At 36.8% G+C, this 23231-nt stretch overlaps 3 protein-coding genes across 4 annotated transcripts; 2 read left to right on the top strand and 1 right to left on the bottom strand.

Moving 5' to 3' along the window:
* The first annotated feature begins 1971 nt into the window (after nt 1–1971).
* LOC113704149 (brassinosteroid-responsive RING protein 1) lies at nt 1972–2926 on the top strand. The gene has a single exon (XM_027225851.2). The coding sequence runs from the start codon at nt 2137–2139 to the stop codon at nt 2632–2634; it is 498 nt and encodes a 165-aa protein (XP_027081652.1). The 5' UTR covers nt 1972–2136; the 3' UTR covers nt 2635–2926.
* A 4013-nt stretch (nt 2927–6939) lies between these two features.
* LOC113703937 (uncharacterized) lies at nt 6940–11846 on the bottom strand. The gene is made up of 8 exons (XM_027225469.2): nt 11598–11846; nt 11464–11485; nt 9653–9709; nt 9460–9541; nt 8170–8265; nt 7850–7974; nt 7740–7758; nt 6940–7533 (listed from the first exon to the last, which is right to left on the bottom strand). Exons 1-8 carry the CDS (start codon nt 11695–11697, stop codon nt 7279–7281), a joined length of 756 nt encoding a protein of 251 aa, XP_027081270.2. The 5' UTR covers nt 11698–11846; the 3' UTR covers nt 6940–7278.
* Nucleotides 11847–16259: 4413 nt separating this feature from the next.
* LOC113703593 (uncharacterized) lies at nt 16260–18778 on the top strand. 2 transcript variants are annotated; one of them, XM_027225005.2, is made up of 4 exons: nt 16260–17274; nt 17439–17612; nt 17800–17934; nt 18170–18778. In XM_027225005.2, the coding sequence occupies exons 1-4, from the start codon at nt 16681–16683 to the stop codon at nt 18269–18271; spliced, it is 1005 nt and encodes a 334-aa protein (XP_027080806.1). In that variant the 5' UTR covers nt 16260–16680; the 3' UTR covers nt 18272–18778. The 2 variants fall into 2 exon arrangements, with proteins under 2 accessions (XP_027080806.1, XP_027080805.1); XM_027225004.2 differs by having other exon boundaries at nt 16263–17274; nt 18155–18703.
* The last annotated feature ends 4453 nt before the right edge of the window (nt 18779–23231 follow it).

Raw genomic sequence — 23231 nt, 5'->3', positions numbered from 1 at the left:
AGCCATTTGAGAATTTAGCTGCGTTCAATCGGGGCGAGGCTAACCATGCAGAAACAAAACAAGTGGCACATAAATGAGAATTGAAAGAGATGTATGGTTTACCAAAACCCTTGCCTTTGCCTACAAAATTGAGACATTGTTGACAAAATATCAGTCGTGTGATTTTACATATCCCTTCCGTACCGTTGTTAATATCATGTTTTCACTTTATCAACGTTCTCAAATAAAAATTTTCATTTCAAATTTAATACGTGCTTTTTAATTTTGTTATTTGAAGAAATAATTTTTGAAAATTTCAATACACACATTTAATGAGGGAATATTTTGAAATTCAAATGATACGTATATAAATTTACCAGTCTCACCTCAGGATGCACAATGCGCAATTTTATTGGCCAATCTAAGATGGAAGGGCAGCCAAAAGTATTACACAAGATGTAAGGTGGCCCATATTTGCTAGATAGAGTGCAAATGCATATGCTGGAATATAATTAATATTCCAACGAGCACCAAGTGCCTTCATTCGCATCCGTGCAAGTTCTCTTCTTTTCTTTTTTTTTTTTCTTGAGAATTAATGAGAGGACGTGCGGGAGAGGGATATTGAATGAAGTAACTTGATCGCGTGTATTCAACGTGTGAAGTAAAACTTCAAGAAATTTGCAAAGTATGATTGTAGCTTGTGTATTTCTCACTTTTTTTCCCATGTACAGTACAGCCAGCCAGAGAAGATCATTTTTGTTTGGATAGAGAATTATTCCAAATGGAATAATTACTGTAGCACTTTTTGTGATGTGATGTGAGATAAAAAGATGGTTGGGAATATAAAAAAGTGAATTAAGAAATTTGTTTATGAAACATAGCGAAAAAATTTTTAGAAAAAATTTGCTATCCAAACAATTGATAGCCAGCGAGTTCTTGTACATGAGATTAAACTACACAATTATGCTTGATTTTTCGCTGAACCTTTTAATTAGTTAAAACTATTTTTTTTTAAAACTAATTTACCTGAAAACAGAAGCTAGGAAATATATATATATATAACAGAAGCTAGATGATGAACAGTTTGTATACCGCATGATTAAATGCATGGAAACTAGTGAAAGCGAAAATTTAACGTATTGCACATGCATTTATGTAATAATCTATAATCATGTTGTGCTCCAACATATGGATTAATAGCTTAATCGTGGAAAAGAATATTATAGAATAACAAATTACTACCTCTTGTTTATGGAACAAAAATCAATAATTCTTTCTCATTCTCTAACTTTGTGGATTTGTATTAGACAACTTAGCTTTACGCGGAGAAAAAAGGTTTACATCCTCAGAAATCTCCTTCTGAATTGTTTTCTTATTCCTGTATACGTTTCTTAAATAATACACTAGGTGCTTCATGGACACGCGTTAGTACACTCAATTTTCAGTTTAACAAATCTAATCAGAAACCTAAACACTATTAAAAAAAAGAGTAAATCTTTTTATATACTAACAGTGTATACACTATCGGATTTAAATGCATGTCATATATATACTAAATTTGATGTTTAAATTCAAATTAGATTATATGACATTCATTCAACCCGCCAGTGTCAGTGTACAGTGTATACATTTTGATAGTGTAGTCAAGAGTAATCCTTAAAAAAAAAAAGAAAAAGAAGAGAAAGTCCATAATTAAAAGAACAAAATTGGAACTGTATTAGTAATTGAGAGGAATAAAAATTATTTTCCAATAAAATAAATGTCCTAATACATCCCAGACCGTACGACACATTCCACTGCTGCTAATGCACCGAATACAGACACGCTCTGTCTCTCACCCTGTATACCTCTTCCGCTATTCCCACCAAAACCCATGTCCTATTCCGCCATTTCACTACCAAAACCCATCTCCCCCGCACTGTCACACACACATACCACCCACCCCACAAAAAACCGCTCCCCCCTTTCTTCACCCCCCTATAAAACGACGACCCAACAACTTCCTTCTCCTGCCCCCCGCCTTCATCTTTCCTTTTATCCATGAAGAAGTAGGAATACGAAAAGAAATACCCATCCTCTCTTCCTCTTCAGAAAAAACACACACTAAACACTCACGCACACCAGCAACTCTTGAACACACCATACCACACGACACCCATGGGTTTCCCAGTAGGTTGCACAGACGTATTCTTCCCCAAACTTCTGATCCACATTCTCACGATTCTGGGTTTAATGCGAAAATTCATCTACGTCCTTCTTTCAATTCTGGGTCTCGGAGATTTTCTGGAACCCGAAATGCCGCTGCAGACCTGGCCGGAATCCGGAGGCGAGCTGAGGTCCATATCCGCATCCTTAATCCGGGAGTTATTACCCGTGGTGAAGTTCTCAGAGATAAGCGACTTGGCTGCTCCGGAGAGCTGCGCTGTTTGTTTGTACGAGTTCGAAGATGACGATGAGATCCGACGGCTGACGAACTGTCGGCACATATTTCATAGGAGCTGTCTGGACCGTTGGATGGACCATGATCAGAAGACGTGTCCGCTTTGTCGGACGGCTTTTATCCCGGAAGATATGCAGGACACTTTTAACGAAAGGCTTTGGTTGGCTTCCGGGATTTCCGATTTCTACGGCGAGTACTCGCCGATTACTTTATAGGACTCAGGTTTTTAGCAGTAGTAATTGTTGTTTTACTACTTTATAGTGCTTTAGCGAACCTTTTTTTTAAAAAAAAAAAAATTTCCTTTTTCTGCCTTTCTGGTGGCGGTGGGTTTGGTAGGAGAGGTTCTCAAATGTACAGGAGTGAAAAAAAAAAAAAAACTTATTATATATTTACGAGGGGGGGAAAAAAAGATATACGTTGATAAATATGTTTTGTATAGTCTTTTTAGTCTTCTCTCGAAAGAGTTTGATAATGAGACAATAAATATAATATGTTTTCCGAGAGGCATTCTCGTTGTTCTCTTTAATTAATACTAAGTAACTAATTTGTAGGTAGGTAAATAAATGGTTATGATCTCTACTTTGCGGGAATAAACAATTAAGTTATAGCGAATGGGAGGGTTAGGTTTAATAATTAGTATTAAGGTTGTAATTTCATAAATGAGAACAGGTATTGGAATTTGGGCCTGCAAATTACTTACAATTGCTGGTGATGTTTTGTTTGTATGTTGGCACATTAGCGGCTAACTCGGATCTGGTCTTTTTTCTTTTTTTTGCCTTTCAACGTCTCTTTATTTTGTTGGGTAGGCAATCTCATCGCATCAAATCAAATATTGGATGACAGAAATTTCATGTTATGTTATATGGGGAAGAATTAAAAAGACAGTAGTAATTAATTCTTCAACAATTATCTGAGCAATTCATTCAGCGAATTCAATAAACTTTTGCAATTATGAGGAATCAATCAAAACAAAACATGAGAGTTTGGGCCAGAGTTGATACACCATGATGATTTAGAGCAAAGATTTCCGTGGGAGTTTGGGAAGTTGCAGACTTGCAGGGCAGAGTCTTTCCTTCCCCCCAATCCTCCTGTCTATTGATTACTATTAAAGAAGCTATACTACATAATATAGGGCAGGACCTCCCAACTTCACAATGGCAAATGATACGGAAATACATCTGTCACAAACCCAGTTTCCAATCTGCAGTGTGGTCTCACCTCACGGCCCGGTTATTCATTTATCTTTCTTTCATTTTTTGGTAGGACCATAGATAGATAGATAGGATAGCTAAACTGTCTTTTACAAACCGATGAAACCCCCCGGCATCATCCTTTAATAAAATTATTACAAAGAAACTTGAATTTAGAAGTGAACAAAATAAAATTGATTGATAAGGACATTACATAACAAAATTGATTGATAAGGACATTATTATAAAATAAAATGGATTGGATTCTCTCCTTTTTCTCCTTTCACCTGTTCTAATTTCCGTTCCTTTTCTTTGCTAACTCTTACTAAATTTCTTCCCCGTAGGACCGTAATCTTCTTACTACTCGTTGAGGAGAAGAAGTAAACGATCAGCTCAAAGTCTGGTGGCCACCGTCAAGTGTTATAATATGTAGCTTCTTTAAAAAATTTAGATGAGTACGTCATGCATTCGATTGCTCCAGTGATGGTTTAGTCTCGATCAATTCCCTAGGCCCAATTATTAGTACTAATCAATGTGGAGAGGAATATACAAATATTGTAAAAGTGCGAAATGTTTTTCTTACATTTCCTTTTCTTTGACGCATTCTTTTCCGTGCTTGAAAGATTGGAGGGATGTTTTTCTTACGTTTCCTTTTCTTTGACGCATTCCTTACCAGTCTAATTTTATGGCGGATGACTTTTTTGGCAAATGAAAGCAAAGTGAAAGAGATGGTATTTGACCTCAGGATCCATTCTTTTCCAGCCTAATTTTATGTTTTTCTTACATTTCCTTGTTTTTGGAGGATTCCCATAAATAACGAGTATTGATCACTCGTTTTGCTTTCCTTACAACCCCCTTTGCTGTCTCCACGCGGTTCCCTTGCAATTCAGAATTCAGGCATCTTGTCTCAAAATATAAATGAAAACCCGGTCCAGCTGCACATATTCTAATGAGTTGTTAAAATCACAATAATACAATTCTTCATTTCTTGAACCTACTGCAACTATTTTACTCCCCTTTCATTGACATACCTACGAAATCTGCATATAAGCTTAGAAGTTTGAGCGTTAAAATACTTGCAGGAACCGAATTGCTACAATTTTTTAAAACGACATTTACTAACTAATCATCCCACGCCCCAATTAATTTGTACTAGTTCTGTAGTGGAAAACTCAATGCCTGCCAGCCAGTGTGAATCGATTGAAACAATTTTTTAGGTTGCAAATTACTAAAAAAAAAAAACACACAAAGTTCTTTTGTTAATGCACACATATTTTCAACCCCAAACATGTTAAGTTAAGCATCTTTTTTTTTTCCCGACAACAATAATAACATTTTTATAATTTAATGTATCCTATTATAAGAAAGAGGAGCTTAAAAAGGTTGTGTAAAGAACTAATAGGTATACAAATTGAATTTTTTCCCTACAGGTAGGATTCAAACCCCCAAACGAGGGACTTGGCCCCTTTTCAATAGCCACTGAGCTTGGGTTCAATGGTTGTTAAGCATTCACCTAATACTGCTTGACGAAGCTGCCGTTCATGCTACTGAGATTTATTCCGGACAGTGCCAAATGGCAGAAGCACCCAGTCTCAGCATATTTTTCGTCAGCCAAACCAGCTGGTGATCAAGTCAAATTAGGAACTAATACGGTCTAGAGAAAGCAACGAGAAACTACTACGTCGCAGTGCTATTGTAAAATTGATGGAATGTCAAAGTGTCCCACTAGAATATTTTATGCTTGGTAGCTATTGAATATAGGAGCCTAAAGCAGAGCTACTTAGACAGAATTCTAGGTACCTACAAGTCCTTCCTTTGTTTTAATTTATAGTTTGGATTCTTCCTTAAAAGAATCCAGCTGCTCATACTTTGCAAAAGAAAATGCTAGTGATTAGCGATTATTGATTAAGCGACTAATGATGCGTTAATGTACCTTCCAAACTCTGCTATCATTGAAGCCGTGTACACTCATTTTGGGCTTCAAAAGCATACTACTATTTTGGTATTAGAGATCCCTAAGAAAACTTGTTATCAGCGACTTTTTCATGTTAAAATTTATTGTCTGTGCATACATATAAAAATACGGTAAGCTGAATTTGCATGATGATGAATGATTAGTACGTTGCAGTTTAAAAACTACACTCCCGTGCACACGTTTGCATAGTATTAATAAATAAACACGCTAGCTACAATCATCAAGGGAGAAGCTGGGCAATCAATTTTTCCATATTTCCCGCTGAACATTTTTATAGTATTTGGTCGGCAATCAATTGATGATTGTAAATTAACATTTTTGTAACAGCATAACTAAATTCTAAGGTTGCTGAACCATGGCATGATCTAGTTGTGCACTAAGCTTTTGCAATTGATATACTTCAAAAAAAGTCGGTTATTGTCTGATGGATGGTGGGTTCTTTGCTAGGAAGGTAATCTAGAGTTGTTCTCCTGTCTTCTCCTACGTGGAACAGGTAGCGGTCCACGTTCTTACGAGTAATTTTGGGATCTCAAACTTTTGGCTTGATATCAATTATGTGTTTATAGCCTCTTGATTACAAATAATATGTCTAATGAACGATCCAATCGCATACCACAAATGCCAGAGCATGAGAGCGAGATCCCGTTGAGAAAACATGGAAGGATGACGCAAACTAGTCAAAGCATTTCTTTCTTTCTTTTTTTGAGTCAACCCATGATCAAGGCTCAGGCGGAAAATTGTTTTTCTTTTGTGTATATTTTGCTGTTGGCTCGATATGATGTACCAAAGGGCGTCCATGTTGTATCATACCATCTAGGGTTGGTAGAATTTATGGTGTTTACTCTACTCGTCGGGACTTAAATTAGTTTTAGCCTGCCTAGCAGTTTTTGAAGGTCTCCTCCCGTAACTTGTAAACGGAATCCCCCCCATGCGTTGTATTTGAAAAGCATGATGCAGACTCCAGTGACCATGGGTTTCTCATTATTCAGAAATTTGTTTTAATCTGGAAGACACCTAAAGCAAAACCACCTGGTCAGATGAGTCATTGAATATGATCTAGTAGAAAATGAGACCTAGGCCGCGCTCTCCATTCATACGGGCCAGCCTCGCACTTGCCACTGGGCTATACTTTGCTTCGGGTCTTGGAACGAGCAAAAATGGATTGCAGTTTCTCAAATCTTGTCTAACCTCGAAGACCAAATTCCAAGAAAATACTCTCCTTTGAAATCCTAGCTGGCAAAAATGAGACAATACGCCTGGATTTTTTTAATGCCACCAAGCTTTAATGCTTGGGTGGTGACAATACTACCCGCCCAAAGGCTGGTGGTTAACAATGAGACAATACACCAATGACATTTTAAGTGACAAGTGCAGCAAAAGGCTTTAATTAATATAGACACATTCATGAATACATTGAAACAAACTTTTGTAAGTGACAAAAGACAAATATAACTGCTTTTTATCTTAAAGCAGATCAAGTTGGCAGGCATCATGCAGCTAAAAATATGCTAGTTAGTTCTCCGGGAAGGAGAACAATGGCAAAGTAGAAAATTAAACACAATGTACATGGCAAAGACCAGCACACGGCAGAATAAGAGTTAAGCCTATGACTGAAAAAATGCACGCCCCCAATGACCAAATTTGAAGTGCAGGAGTTTAAATCTTGGATATGCCAGACAAGACTGGGAAGGAGGTCACTTCGGATAGCCAGCAGGCGGATAACCTGCAGGAGGATAGCCTTGAGCTTGAGGAGGTGGATAACCAGCAGGAGGATAGCCTTGAGCTTGAGGAGGTGGATAACCAGCAGGTTGCCCGTATGCAGGAGGTGGATATCCAACGGTGGGTGGATATGCCTGATCAAGGCGTGACATTTGCTGAACGGGTGGCACAGCCATAACTTGAGGACCAAACTTACCATCCCGTTTGTCCATTTCAACCTTGTGTTGTGTCTGCCATGGATCGTGTGCGATAGAAATAAGAAAGGGAAGAAATAGCAAGCAAATAAATAATTCTGTTCGACCGTTGGAAGTTCCAAAATCTTTTGAAGCAAAAGAATAGAAGTTCTTTTCAACTCCATCAACAAAGGAATCAAATCATGGAAATTGAAAAGCATTTTAAATTAATCAAACATTCAATTTGTCCATCTTCTGCATACCTGCATACACGCACAGACCCTGCAAAACCAAAGTAACAAAGATGATCAACACCAATTCCTGAGAATTGACTTCGAAAGCTTTGATTAGAAGAGGACTTGAAAAATCTTACGTGCAGTAGACCAAATCTGATAAGCAGGAAAGCAACTGCGAGGCCTCCGAGATTTCATCACTTCCAACAATCATTGCCACAATCGAAAATATGCAAGCAAGTTGTGAAAGGCAGAACATGAACCCCTAGGCCACAGAAACATAAATGATAAAAACCAGATAGCTATGCCATCAACTCAAAATCACAATAAGAAACACAGAAATGAAAGGCATCACTCACTCACATGCAGACACAGAGATAAACGCGTGAGCATGCGTGCGCACACATACAGAGAGGGTGTGTGTAAGAGAGAGAGAGAGAGAGAGAGAGAGAGAGATTACGATAATGCAATTATCACATCGTGTAGTTTGTATATTGAACTCATCTTGCAACAAAAACCGAGTAGAAGCAACTGAATTTGCAAAGCACAGGAAAACCTGGAAAGTTGACAGAGAAGAATTATAACGTATTTAAAAGCACATTAAAACCAACAAATCCAAGCAGAAAAATAAAATGACAGTAGGTAAATACTGGTGAAAGTGCCATCTAGATGCAGCTCAAGAATGTACACTTAGTATAGATATTGATAGACTAAACAAGAGCTGATTCTCCTTTCTTGAATGAACGATGCCTTCAATAGGTTATTGTTTAAATGACTCTAAAAACATGCTTTGACCAATCACCAATTAAATAAAATTTCTGCAGCAAACTCAGAATCCAGAGTATGTTGCACTTAGGATAATAACTTAAGGAGCAAATTGACGAATTAGGCATTATTTGTTATGAACAAAAGAGAAAGATATCTGATGGAATCAAGCATTCTCATTTACCTCCAATAACCACCTCCCCTCCCCCCCCCCCCCCCCCCCCCCAACAAAAAAAAGTTCAGACAAAAAATGACGGCTCCATTTGGATTAGCTGTTTTTAAGGGTGTTTTTGAAATATTTTACTGTAGCAATGTAAGTGAAAAACTTTAACTGTAGATGAGGCTGTTTTTGGTTTTTTTTTTTGGGTGTTTTTGAAGTTGTTTTTGGTATTTTTGTGGTTGTTTTTGTTTGTGTATTACTGTACCATTGTATATGAAAATCTTGTTTTTCAAAAAGTGACCAATCCAAATGCAGCCGACGTTTGATCAGATCCATGAAACAAATAATTTTACAGGCGGAGCCTTTTTAGTGTAAAAGAGGGCAAAACCAATAGTCAAAGACCTGCAGGCAAAAAACCCACTATGCCTTTTCAGTTTGAAAAGCAAAGGAATGTATAGAAGTTTGGAAACATTATCAAATATATTGCAAAATGGCTACTAGCATTGTCTACATCGTAAGGGTTTGTCCCCTAAAATTGCTTCATAAAAGATGACAATAACCTCCCATCTCTGGCTAATTCCATAAGAAGCCATCAGAAATTCCTGTTGAAATCCCCCTGGGGCACATCTAAAATCCATATTTACCAAGTTCTAAGGTTCACAAATAAGTTCTTTAATTCAAAAGATAGCCAGTATATAAGAAAGAAGAGACTTTTATCCACCTACATTTGACAAATAATTCTTTTGAAAATGAAAGGAATATAAGATTCCCATCAAATGTCACATTAAAAGACTAATACTAAACTAAAACGAGTCGTTCAAGTACCTCGGTGGCAAGGCACAATTCAGGGCATTTGCTTTCTCCACACCGACCACTGCAAGGCATATAACCCGCACAGCACACATACCTGTATATTAAATAAAAAATTATGTGTGTGAGAGAGGGAGAGAGAGAGCCAACACTAAAATTAAAACTAAAGTCATTTTGGGAATTCTACAGCAAACAGATCTTCAATTACCTTGACATATCATTGTAGAGAGCTCGTTTACGCAGCAAATATGATACACACGGCCCACTGCAATTTCAAAATTTTTAAAAAATGATTAATTTTACAGCAACAAAAAGAAATACTAATTCGCTGGATTGTAGACAATAAAATGAGTAGATAACCAAAACAAATTCTATTTGATGCGAAGAACCAAAACCAAATGGTAATAAAAAATGAAATGCATCTATACTTTTAACCAAGTCTAGCTTCCATCTATACTACACATGAAATGCACAATCAAAATCATTTTTATTTCAGTAGCAAATTTATCATATTCAAGATTTCTTCCAAGCATGCAAAGATACTTGACTGAAGAACAGTACATCATACACCCTTGAAACATTGGGTTATTCTTAAAAAGTCCTACAGAGAGAGATTGTTACAGAATTCCCTTGTAGGAAATTTTACCTCACCTAGCCAGCCTTAGCAAGTAGGACTCAGGCTATAGCAATAGATTTCAGGCCTTGACATGACAGTTGTACATCAATCAGGTGATACATTAAATGTTTTATTAAGCTTTGATGCAGCTGGGGACAGGCATCATGAGGCAAACTATTGACCTCTCACAAAGATGCATAACCTATTGCAACATTGACTAAGTCATCCTAAATTATAGATTCCAACAGCTTCCACCAAAATTAAACTCTTTACCAGACCTTTGAGCATTTGCAATACCATATTCCACAATACTTAGATCTACTTAGCCAGGTCATTCCAAATGAAGCTTTGACCAGAAGATACTAAACAAGTCTTTGATTTAAAACTACAACAAGGGGAAGCACTCACATGAGAATTCAAAAAATAGGCAGTATAAATGCAAGCCAATTAAGTATGAGGCCTCAGAATGGTAGCACAATTAGTTATCTTAAATTCACATGTCATGTTCACGGCAAAAGTCAAACTTGAGGCATATAATTAAAAAATTAATTAAACATAGTATATATAAGAAAATGGGAACATAATGGACAATGGGAAAAAGTATTTCAATCTAGACAAAAAGGAAAAACTCAAGATGAACCTAAAACAAGCCTGAGAAGTTAAGTTCACGATACAATACAATAAGTAAGTTCCAGGTTATAATATGAATTATCGCCTTTGCCAATGTTATGAATCAAATAGACCTGAAGTGCACCCGCAATGAAACACACACATTACTAGTTCCAGATAAACTTGGAACAAACTCTGACTTATCTGAGTTTGAACCAAACAGAGGGCATTAACTCCGTGGATACTAGTTTAGACCAGAGCCTTAACTTTTGTGTGGCATATGATTAAACAGAGTTTGAATCATTAGCTTCCAATCATCTCATCCTTCCCCATCCTTCCTTCCCTGGCTGCCCCTAACCCCTCTCTGAACTACAATGTCTTAATTGAAAACCTTTTGTTTTCAACAATTGATATTGTGTACAAGTCCGCAAGATCACTTACAACTTAGCAAATCTATTGAAAAGATCTCAGACAATAACAGAATAAATCTCGCATGCTCTCATTTAAATAATTAAGCAAATGCAGTTTTCAGATGTCATTATAACAAATCACACCAGCTTCTCACCACAAACTAAAGCACAGTTAGATTTTTCATGGACTAACTTAGTCAAAGCAAAGTCAACGCAACAGCATCGAGTCCCCAAAATCACAACAAAACAACAAAACCATAAGCTCATCCACAGGAAAAAATATTAATAATAAAAGAACATAAAATTTAATGCGAGGCACAATTTTGACGCGATCCTTCTCAACATTGAACAGCACAGTTAAATTAGACCAATCAGTATACGTACCACCAAAGAGCGAAGCAGCAATCTGCAAGGTAAACGTGAAAAAAATCAAATATTAATGCTTAAATTTATACATTTCGCATGCATAAATAAATCAATTGAGATAAAACAGAGGAAACCGAAAAAAAATTACGAACAAGGAGGATCGGCTTGAATTGCCCTCATCAGATCAGTGTGCCAGAGGTTGCGATAGTTCTGGCGGAGCTGCATCTTATCCATATACAGCTGCGATGCCATTTTCGAACTGTTCTCTTCTCACGCTCAGCGATCAATGAAACCCTAGGATTTTGCTTCCCTTCTACTGGCTTAGATGTAGATGAAGAGGATTTTTCATTGACCGAGACGCGTTTCTGCTAAGTGGAAGTCAAAAAGGAGGACGCTTCCTCACCTCGTTTATAGTTGGACAACTATCCCTTTACACTCCCAAACTTGCAGTATTCTCTCGCATTATCCTAAACTTTAAATTTAAACACTTAGCCTCCTAAACTTTTAATTTTGAATACTTTATACCTTAAACTCTTAAATTTATTCTATTTAGGTCCTGTCAATGACAGCTTTTGTAAAATTACATGAAAGACCCAACAAATTAATGAAAATATACCGAAAGTAATCATAAGGTATCAAACTGTTATAACAAAAATAAAACAATACATTATCATTAATTTACAAAATCATTTATCAAATTAATTTTACTAACAATATTAGTAATTGAGACTAAGTAAATAAATAATAATGTGCTCAAAATGGTCAAAAAAGCTAAAAGATCATAGTTGAAACAAAATAGTACATTATCATTAATTTTTATTGCCTTTTATTTAATTAATTTTTGCCAATATAATCATTAATTGGATTCAAATGGGACAAACTTGAGAGTTTAGGATGTAAAATATTCAAAATTAAGAGTTTAAAATGTAAAGTATTTAAAATTAAAATTTAAAGTATAAAATGAGAGAGTGATACAAATTTAGGGATACAAAATGGAGTTACTCCTAATAGTTGCCAAATCGAAGCAAGTCAAGCTTCCGTGGAGTTTCTTAGTGGCAACGGTACCGAGATTTTTTTGAAGTCGTAACGCATAACTCGGCAATTTCTCGGGAAACTACCAACTAAGGCCACGTTTGGTTTTGCATACATTAAGGCTAAATACTTTACATTGAGATGTATAAAGAAATAATTTCACCGTCTTGGAATTTAGCAATTTCTGGGAAAACTACCAACTAAGGCCACCTTTGGTTTTCCATGGCATACATTAAGGGTCTGTTTGGTTGGAAGTAAAATGTTTTCCTTGGGAAAATATTTTTCGTGGAAGTAATTTTTCATGAAAATCATTTCCCTTTCATCATTTTCAGGTGTTTGGTTAGCTTATTGAAAATATTTTCTTACTTCATTTTTCTGGTGTTTGTTTAACTTTTGAAATATTTTCACTTTTATCTCTATCTTTACTTTCTACACATTATAACTACATACTTCTTCCCATGCAAAATAAGAAAATTTATCTCATTGTTTAACTTTAAAAAATCTTAGAGAAATGTATATATGAATAAAAAATATCTCCTTAAACAATAAATAAATTGCTGGCCATTTAGTATCAAATATCAATCACATGCAATGCTTATTGTGACATATATCTTGCACTCTCACTGCTGAAAGTTTCTCTAGAAAAGAATGTCTCTATTATACATAATTAATTACTAGCATAGGATGAGCAGGATGAGGTTTTTTTTTATTTTGAATATACTAGGGAGAGGGTTGGGTTGGGTTGGGTGGTACGGGGGAATTAGGAGTGTAAGGAAGAGATCTTGGGTTCGAGTCCTCCTGTTTACACTAAAAAAAAAAAAAGAACATACTACAAGATGTTTTCAATAAGTTTGGAACATACTACAGGTGGGATGCATGCATTTCGGAAAACAACTTCAGTAAGTTTGGAAGGGAAGTTATTTTCCATAAGATGAGTGAAAATATTTTACATAGGAAAATGTTTTCAGTAACTTTTGTGCAACCAAACACGGGAAATTAGGAAAATATTTTCCTGGAAAACATTTTCACCCGAAACAAACGGACCCTAAGGCTAAACACTTTAGAGGTAATTTAACTAAGGCCACGTTTGGTTTTCCATACATTAAGCCTAAATACTTTAGAGGTAATTTCACTAATGAAGGCTAAATACAATCAGATCATGGAAGCAGCAAAGTGTTATTTGGAAGCTTGGTTTTTTACCAAGTTTGTATAATACTAGTTTTTTAATAACTTTTGTTACGGGAACCCCAAAAAATTTATCAAAATTTTTAACCAACACACTTCAAAAATACACAAAAAACTTTCCCTTCAACTTTCTTCTTTTTCCTCCCCCACCCAACCCACCATATCCTCCGCCGCCGGCCACCACCTCCACCACCGCTTCCGGCGCCAGTCACTATTTTGGCCGCCAATTCCGGCCTTCCTCTTTTTTTTTCTCTCTCCCTCACCCCCTCTCCTCCTCTCCCCTCCCCCTTTGACCAATCTGTTGGCGCCCTTCTGAAAATTTTTTCCTTTTTTTTCTCCCTCCCCCCTCCCCTCTTCGCCTTTGCCTTCCCCGCCATCCTCCCCCTCCCCCTCTCTCTTTGACCGATCTAGTTGCGTGACCAGATCGCAAAGGTGGAGAGGGGAAGGGGAGGGGCGGTGGGGGAAGGGAGGGGAAGGGGAGGAGCCCGACCAGATCGCGTTGCGAAGAGGGAGAGGGAGGGTGGCGGGGAAGGGGAGGAGAGGGGAAGGGGAGAGGGAGAAGAGGGATGGCGGGGAAGGGAGAGGGAGGGGTGGCTGCCATGGAAAAGAAAAAAAAGCAAAAAAAAAAAAAAGACAGATCAGAAAGTTGCTGCCATGGAAGTCTCGGGAGAGGGAACATGGGAGGGAAGGGGGAGGGAGAAGAAGCGGGAAGGGAGGAAGGAAAAGAAAAAAGAAAGAGAGAAAAAAAAGAAAATGAAAAGGAAAAAAAAAATTTTATCTTACAAAAGTTTTTCTACAACTTAGGAAAACCTCATTCCATCAGCTGGGCCATAGGATGGGAGAGTCCAATAACGCTCAATACTAATATTTAATTTCAATTACAACAACTCTATCCAATGAAAGGTCGATGATGTGATCCAGTTTAGGAAAACCCTTTAACACTCATACGGCCTTGTTTGAAAAGTAATTTTTTTCCAAACAAATTTTTTCGCATTTCATGAATATATTTTCTAATCGTTTTTTTACTTCATGTATATCAAATCGTTATAGTATATATATATTTTTTAACAAAAATTTCCAAAAAAAATCAATCCAAACGAATTCAGTACAATTCAATGCGAAGCGGAAAGGTGTTAGGAAGTACCAGAGAAAGTCTCACCACTTAAATTGAGCTTTGAGATGAGAGAATCCAATAACACCTAGTATCAAGACATAACTCCTTTTTGATGGTTGTTTTAGAGCATTTAAAAAAAAATTGCAGTAGTATTTAATCATAAACATCAAAAGATAGTTGAAAAACATGTTTAGCCTCTCTAATATTTTTTTTCTATTCTTTTAATAAATTCAGTGTCTTGTGAAGTATCAAAACTAATTTCTTTTAGTTTTCCATTTAAAGGAAACATGATGAATTTGAAATGATAGTGAGATAACAAGGCTAAATCTTTGTCATGTTTTGACACTTGTATTAATTTAACAGATGAAATAATTCTATCTATACTTTGCCTAGGCATTTTTGAATTTTCATGATTATCAATACGTTATATTATAGCACTTCTGTCACAACTTTAATACTCCTGGTTTTCGTATTTCAAAATCACGTGTTTTAATGTGTTGTAAAACTTCCGTCACATGTAAGTATTTCATAACTTTAACCATTGTCATCTTTGTTATTTTTTCAACGTGTTAAATTACTTTGAATAAACTCGTCATCACCTACTATTATCAGCTCTCCGCCACTTTAGTTGCTGTTGTAGTATTTTTATCAAGTGTCCTTTTTTTAAAATACTTCCAAAACGATTGGTTAATTACTATGAGCAAAATTTGTCGCGTTGCATCTACGGCCATTATTGTTCATTACATTGTAGAATACTTATTATTTTCTCTTTGAGTAATATTTTTCTTTTTCCTTTCCAATTTTGCTATAAAATTGAGCATTTTTGTAGTTATTATGATTTTCAAAATTCGTGATCAAATGATCAATCCACAAGTAGAACAAGGATTGTGTAGTTAAAAGGCTTAAAGCAACACTTCGATTGCATTACAAACTGAATTGACTGTGGAAGCATTGGCATTCTGAGTGAGGAATATAAACTTCTTCCTCCGTTCAATGAAATTTGCATAAAATTTTCCCCTCCTGCATAGTGTATCTGATCACTACAATACCTAAACATTTATCTGTATTACTACATATTTCCAATTCAAATTTGGACAGAACAAGAATAAAGCTTCAAATTTCTCTCAAGACACAGCAAATTTAACTCCTCAAGCTCCAACAGTACATATTTTTAGCACGGAAAGTGCTGAGGATACTGCTATTACTCGAGAAAGATGGACAATGGAATGAGTTGTTGAAGCTGATTTCGCATATCACAGCTAAAACAAGTTTGTTTGACGTTACAATTGTACAGTAATAGAGAAAACCTGCCATACGGTCATACCAACACTAGTTTTTGCATATGAAGAAACCAAACAGAACCTAAAGGGTGCATGACATTAAAGTAACTGGTTTTTCAATTCCAAAAATAAGACGAAGTTGAGGGATTTAATTGGAGATTTCCTCTTAATAATGCCTTGTATAAACTCCGGTGCTCTGGTCTTCTTCAGCTGTTCTGTTTCTGAACATTTTGAGGCCAGGCCTGGGTGGGGAGTCCTATTTTCATTTGGCCTCTTCCTCACAGAAAGAGAGAAGGGATTGAGTTGCTTTTCTAGTGGTACTTCAGAAACTCACTCACAACTCTCTTTCGTTAGCGTGTGATAGAGAAAGCTATAAGAGAAAGGAGAGAGAGAGAAATGGGATTCTTGTCATCTTCCTCAGTTGTGGACAACAGCTCTGATTAAAGAAAAAGAAAGGCAGAGCCTCCGCAGTGTCCTTAATTGGCCATCTTTTGTCTTCGCTTCGAACAACTTGTATTGACTCCCTTTTCCACAAGGGGCCATCCTCCTTTAGGCTGCAAACCTCTTCTCTTTAAATAGAGAGCTTTCCCCAGAGTGATTTTTCATAGCGTCAACGACTCAACAATGGCTTCTGATCTCTTCGTCTTTGATAACAGCTTTTTCTCTGACCCCTTTTCTCCTTTCTCCGACTCATCTGTCGATCCTCAGCATGATTTCTTCCAAACCTTTGAAGACAGCCTTAATAACCGTAATAATAACGATACTAATAGTAATAGAATTCAAGAAAACAACTCTGCCGATGAAACAACCTATTCTCTTGACCAAATTGCATCTGCTCTTTCCTCATCCTCACCACCTAGTCATCAGCTTGAAAATCTCTCAATTTGTCAAACGGCCCAAAATTTCCCAAATGCAAATGATTCAGATTACTTTCTCCTGGAGGTGATTAAAACAGAGGAATATCAAGTCCCCTTAGAAACCATTGCTGCCTTTAACAATCCGTTCGTGCCTCAGAACAATACTGCTGATAATGTGGTTAAGCTGATGCAGAGGAGTTACAGTAGTAACTCCTTTGATGGCAAGCCCAACTTTTTTTTCCACCAGAGGTTTGATAGCCTAATGGAGTCTCCAAATATGCAGTCCCAAGTCATGAATCCTCCTGAAAACAACTTATCTACTGGTCAAATGAGAAGGGTTTGCAGCACCGGAGATTTACAGGTAATCTTACAATTATTCGAACGTGCTATTTGCACCTTTTTGTACTGAATGCAGCAAACAAAATTTGCTCTGTTTTTTCAATTTCTTTTTTCCTGGTGTAAAAAAAATCATACTTAGTATACTATATTTGAGAATAAACGACTAATTCCTCTTTTGTTGTGAAGGTGCACAATACCCCATCTAAGAATACTCTGTCTTCGAGCCCACTTTCTACAGACGGGTCATTCCTGGAGGAAGCAAACTTCAAAGTGGGACGCTATAGTGCAGAAGAGAGGAAAGAAAGGATTCACAGGTACAGAGCGAAAAGAAACCAGAGAAATTTCAACAAGACAATTAAGGTAAGAGTGCCTTTTTCTTGGTTTATCAGTTCGCAAAGCTTCGAACAGTGAGATCGTAACAGTTAGCATCATTTAAAAAGTTACACTGATCATCATGCTAATTAATAATAATTAGGTACGGTGAAAATGTGGATGGTAAACTTAATTTGGTGTCTTGCTCTTCTTGTGATGCTCTCGAATATTGCAGTATGCATGCCGGAAGACACTGGCCGACAATCGACCGAGGATACGTGGCAGGTTTGCACGTAATGATGAAGCTGTAGAGATTCCCAAAGCATCCATGTTTACAAGTACTAGATATGAAGACGAAGATGATCTTTGGGTAATATTATTCTCTTCCGCATGATCTTTAATGCATAGTTAATAATACAACTAAAGTATTATCCCAAGTTGGACTTGCCCACTTTCAATCCATATTTTATTTACTGATAGTAACTTTGTGCGAATGAGTGACAATTTTATCTCAAAATTCCATTGTGTATATATATATATATTTTCTAATTTAACAATAGTTTCATCGACGATTGATTGATTTAATACAGATTGAGGGATTTCAGGAAGAAGATGATGAAGGGTCAGCAGTAGGGAGGTCAACAAAAATATTTTACAACAACTTGGGATCAGCAGCAGCCGAACAGTACCAATATTACAGCTACTGATGGAATGATGATGATGACGGCTTTGGTCATATGTTGCTGCTAAAGCTTTTATCAATTAGTAGGAGGGTTAAGTTGATTTCACTCACACGACCAGGAAAAGCTTGTAGGAGCAAAAAAAGAAAGTCAGAAGGCGTTTATTCAATAAACAAGAAAAGGTTAGGTGTGAGTGTAATGCTGACTGCTGAAGTTAATATGGGGTTTCAAAGATTAATTAGGCAGCACTGAGGAGTCTTCACCATTCAGCAAGGCTATGACATTTAAGTTATATATTAGTTTTGTAATTTTCTGCAGGAATTTTAATGTAGTTATAAATAGTGCATCTCGTTGTTGTTGTCTTTTTTTTGGCTCTTCAATCATCGTATCTCAATCTGTAAATAGGGCGATGAATGATTGCTCCATTTCCCCGAATAATGTTGTAGAACAGTTCGTCAACTGTCTCTTTTCCGTTGGTTCTGTAATATGCTTTCATAGTTTCACTTCAATATTATGTGAATATTCCACGCAAAATTACTTTATATCGAGATCGAGGCCATGCATGCAAGAAATCACATTTGAGCTTGGGCGGGCGCAAGTAGTAAGGCAGACGCCCCAGCCCTTAGTTTCAATCAGAACCACCCAAGCCTAGAAGTATTTCACAGCCAATTAGTGGTTTGAAAAGTTACCTTGATGGTTGATGATGATGAACAGTCGAAAGGGGTTCGCCCTCTACTTCAGCGAGTCATTAAACTAATCATAAGGTGCTTAAGATCTTTGTTTTCTTGGGAACACAGATTGTAGCGGAATCTTGCTGTATAGAATGCCTAGATCCTCCTCTACGCATACCATTTACTTTGCTTACTAAATCGTTTAAAATATACCTATCAACCATCAGCCAAGGCATAACAATCTTTGAATTCATTTCACTAACAAAAGATCTTGCTTTTTAATTTAATATAGCCACTGTAGGTAGCTGCTCTGTTTTTTTTTTCCCCCGCTTTTCTTTTTCACTTCGTCTTGATATTTTCTGGGATTACGTAATTTAGGCCAAAGTTCAAATCTTAGGCAAATCAAAATTACAGGAAAGAAAAACATGTGAAACTACTTCGAACAGTTCTTCAGTACAAAGTAGCTCTATTGCCTTTGGTCTTTTTTTTTTCTTTGTCCTCCTCCCTATTTTAAACTCAGTTGGATTCAAAGAAGACAAAATAATTTGTACTCCATGCCATTATTCTGCCTTGGAAAGCTTGTTTCTTGCTACGAAAGTTGTTAATTATTAGGCTATCGACTCGAGTGATAAAGCTGTCCAGCAGATTGTATAAATTAATGCTGCCTTGGATGAAGAGTAGCGACCTGTATCACCATATCAAGTTGCAGGACTGGCAAGTACTAGAGGAATCCTAAACATTTGCAATCTTGAATGATTAAGAAGTTTGCTGCGTCCAATAGCACAGAAGTTGCAGAGGCGATTCCTGAAACAATACCAACTATACTGCCACTTGCATGAAGATATCACAACACTGTGGCTGTTTTTTCACCGTTTATGTGTGATATTAATTTGATGCAGATGTTACCCAAGATATTTCTTGATCAACTACCGAATTCCACATCACTCCTACAACACTTCTCTTTCTTTGACAATTGACACCCAATCATCTTTCGCTTTCCCAACTTCATCACGGCATGCATTGCGTAAATTAAGAATAAAATTGAATTTATTCTACACATAAATTAGTCAACAAAATTTTCTGGTGAAGTGCAGAGTTCTTGATGCCCAATGGGTTGTACTACTTGGCTGAGACTAATGGAGCCCATAAAAACAAAACTAAGATTGGTAAACCACAAAGAAAATAATGAACTCCGACAATATTCCATCTATCGTTTTCTCCTTCTTCTACAGTTCTACTGGATATTAGAAGTAAGTGAGTGACTGCGGTTAAGTGTATACGTACACTGATTATGAAAGGAGCAAAAAAGAAAAATGTCCACTTGTTCATCTCATAGTCAGTGCAGCCACCAATTTGGTTCCTCATGTTGACTACTGCAACCAATTTGTGATGTTGTGCTGCACTAATCAGTTTCTTTAACTTCATCATTGGTTTTCTTTTCATTTAACGAACAGTAATGCAGTCTTTGATGTTTATAGTTTTTCCACATGATTATACAGCCTCATAACCAAATCTGGCCAAACAAATAAAAACTAGGACTCTTAATGCAAGATAAACAATAATATGCTTTCAAACACTTTATGGAAGGCATACGCAGGACATGGGACCTTCATCAGCCCAATCAGAACTTAGTCAAGGAATTTCAAAGCCTATGATCTAGCTAGGAGACAGTTTCTTGAGTACATCCTATATAATATAACGACTATACTTGTTTCAGCCCTTTTTGTTGCTGTCAAATCATTATGGTCATAATCATGATTGTTTGCAATTAGCCTGAGGTCCTGGTAGAGCGTGTGCTGCGTAGCTTTCTGTGATGTTCTAGCAATTTTGGAAGAAGAAAAAAAAGCAGGAGAATTTTTCATTCATTCGTTTCTAACGAACCTATAAAAAACGATGTCACCGGCTGGCATCATAGTCGGGCAATTGAATGCCAACTCCGTGAGTTTGCAATCTAAGTCGGGGTTCCAACTTTACTTTGATGGTCGAGTTTTGCTCATTCCCTAAAATGATCAAATCACTGCTGCTGGAATCCTGAACGTTTGGCATTTAACCCTGCATTATACAGGGTTCTGTCGAATTCAACACTACTTTTATTTGCTTTTTTGGAAGGCTTTTTTTGCATAGTTTAAAATGCGATGCCTTTAGCAAGAAAGAGATTCTTTGTCTTGAAAGCTGAAACCTTGCCACAAAAATATATTGGAATCACCCTTAACAAGCTAAGAATAATGGATATCAACTTTGAGACACAGTTTTACCCATTACTAATAAGATGACCCTTCCCTTTATAAAAAGTATTTTAGCGTCAATCAGTAAAATGAGTGCCAAAAGCTATGACCATTTAAGCAAATATTTCTTGCTCCAACTGACACCTATGATAGAACACTGGCGGTGAAACCGAAAGAGGAATCCCCAAAAGTCTGAAAAGGGAATAGAAATAGACGAATCCCATCCATTCACAGCTATTGATATGCTTTAATTTGGTCTCGAATTAATCATGTAGAACAGTTTTTGTGTTATGACTTCCTTCTCTTGATATCATCATAAAATTCCAAGCGTATCTGATCAGAAAGAGTGAGGGACAGATCCGTCTCAGTTAATGGGGAGAGCAAAATGGAAAAGAATTCTTTTTTATTTGATCATCAGCCTCCCAACTAACAAATTACAATGATTCCACAGCTACTCATTTGACCAGGACAGTATAGACAGAAATTCATATTCATATTGTATATTATACAAGTACTTCAATATCCTATCGTTGCTCTCCTACATATTAGTTGATGATTGGCTGATAAAATTAATAGAAAAAGATAGGCGAGAACTATATGTGCCAGTTTTTGCTCTCTGGGACAGGGGGAGATGCTGCAACGAAATGAGGGATTGATAAAGTTCTCATCTGGCTTGTCCTTTTATTCAGTCCAATAAAAGTAGTGTTATTCGGATTCCATGGAAGAATTCAGTTTCTTCAACACTTTTTTTTTTAGTGTTTTTCCTAACAATTATTAGAGGGACAATCATACCTTGTTTGTACACGCGCACGAGTGGTAGTACATTATTTTTGCTTGGACCTTTATTTTCGAGTGTCTAAAGTAATCCTCAACTCATGAATCATGATGATGAAAAATTAAGCAAAACAGAGAATCTTTGGGAAAGAAGCAATAATGTAGCGTAAACTTAAGTTTGCAGGAAAGGGTTTTGTTTCGAGGTAATACGTTCAAAAAATTTTAGCACAACCATTTCAGTCCTTCACTTCAAAATATTTTAAACAGTAGAGACATAATAATGTGATCATCAAGATTGCTCCTTTCATACATAATCAAAAAAGAAGCATCCAATTCCAAGTAAGGATGAGGCTGCGGATTTCTCAGTCAATGACACGGTAGTCCTGCTTCCCTTGACTTGTAGGAGCTCACCGCAGTTGGTTACATCAGATTGACAATGGCATTTCAACAAGTTCCCCAAGATTCTGAAATGAATTATGACGGAATTCAAGATAAGAAGGAACTGCTGTCGGATACTGGTGAGAAAACTAATCCGGATTCATCCAACAGCTCCTAATTTGGCTTTCTCTTTGTGTTATTTGCCATTTCTGTGTCCTACTCAGCATAAGCCTGTAAAATTTGCAGAATGGTGAATAGAGATGGCTTCCGGTTGACTAAACCTAAAGATGGGTACATCAGAGCAAAACGTACAGTTATTCTGTCGAAAACTTTCTATAATTTGCCCCACACACACTTAGTCCTACTTTACTGCAAATAATTCTCTATTCTTCTTGTCTCCACTATGAAGGGGACTGGAATTGAATCTATGTTGAAAAAAAATAAAACAAGTAATTATTATGCTTTATGGTGTCTCAAACTCTCTCTTCTTTCTGGTGTTTTACGTTTAAAAAACCAGAAGATTACACAAGGAGTCCTGAATTTGGTCTATTTCATTATACTATTATGCAAGTGAATCTTTGCCTCGCTTGGTAAAACATCCACCTTTTTCTTTTCCAATAACAGATAGGCAGAATAATTAGTACCTCTCTGTGAGGGGGACTGGAGAGGGTAGTACACTACACTAGTATTCATCTGTAGGGCATGCAATATGCTTGAGCCTGAAGCACAAGGAATGTCCCAAAAGCAGTCAAACGCTAAAAAGTCCCTAGGTCTCTGCAATGCAACTCCCATCGTCTCGAGAATCCGTAAAAGACAAACATCATTTCAGTTCGCTTTCGGTTTTTCAAAGGAAAGTTGTTTCTTTTTTGGTAATAAGGAAAGTTGTTTCTTAAAAGGGAAAACATCAAAGAGGGTAAGAATGAAGGGTGCAGTAAAATG

Source organism: Coffea arabica, chromosome 8e (genome assembly GCF_036785885.1).
Source record: "Coffea arabica cultivar ET-39 chromosome 8e, Coffea Arabica ET-39 HiFi, whole genome shotgun sequence".
Lineage (NCBI taxonomy): Eukaryota > Viridiplantae > Streptophyta > Magnoliopsida > Gentianales > Rubiaceae > Coffea > Coffea arabica.
This window is presented reverse-complemented; position numbering and strand designations above follow the sequence as displayed.

What these genes read in the sequence shown, in the direction of transcription:
- LOC113704149 (XM_027225851.2), top strand. Translation starts at nt 2,137, where the DNA reads ATGGGTTTCCCAGTAGGTTGCACAGACGTATTCTTCCCCAAACTTCTG.
- LOC113703937 (XM_027225469.2), bottom strand. Translation starts at nt 11,697, where the DNA reads ATGGCATCGCAGCTGTATATGGATAAGATGCAGCTCCGCCAGAACTAT. An exon ending in CTCTACAATGATATGTCAAG is followed by an intron (nt 9,542 to 9,652) that starts GTAATTGAAGAT and finishes TTTAATATACAG; the next exon opens with GTATGTGTGCTGTGCGGGTT. An exon ending in AATTGTGCCTTGCCACCGAG is followed by an intron (nt 8,266 to 9,459) that starts GTACTTGAACGA and finishes TCAACTTTCCAG; the next exon opens with GTTTTCCTGTGCTTTGCAAA.
- LOC113703593 (XM_027225004.2), top strand. Translation starts at nt 16,681, where the DNA reads ATGGCTTCTGATCTCTTCGTCTTTGATAACAGCTTTTTCTCTGACCCC. An exon ending in ATTTCAACAAGACAATTAAG is followed by an intron (nt 17,613 to 17,799) that starts GTAAGAGTGCCT and finishes CGAATATTGCAG; the next exon opens with TATGCATGCCGGAAGACACT. An exon ending in AAGACGAAGATGATCTTTGG is followed by an intron (nt 17,935 to 18,154) that starts GTAATATTATTC and finishes GATTTAATACAG; the next exon opens with ATTGAGGGATTTCAGGAAGA.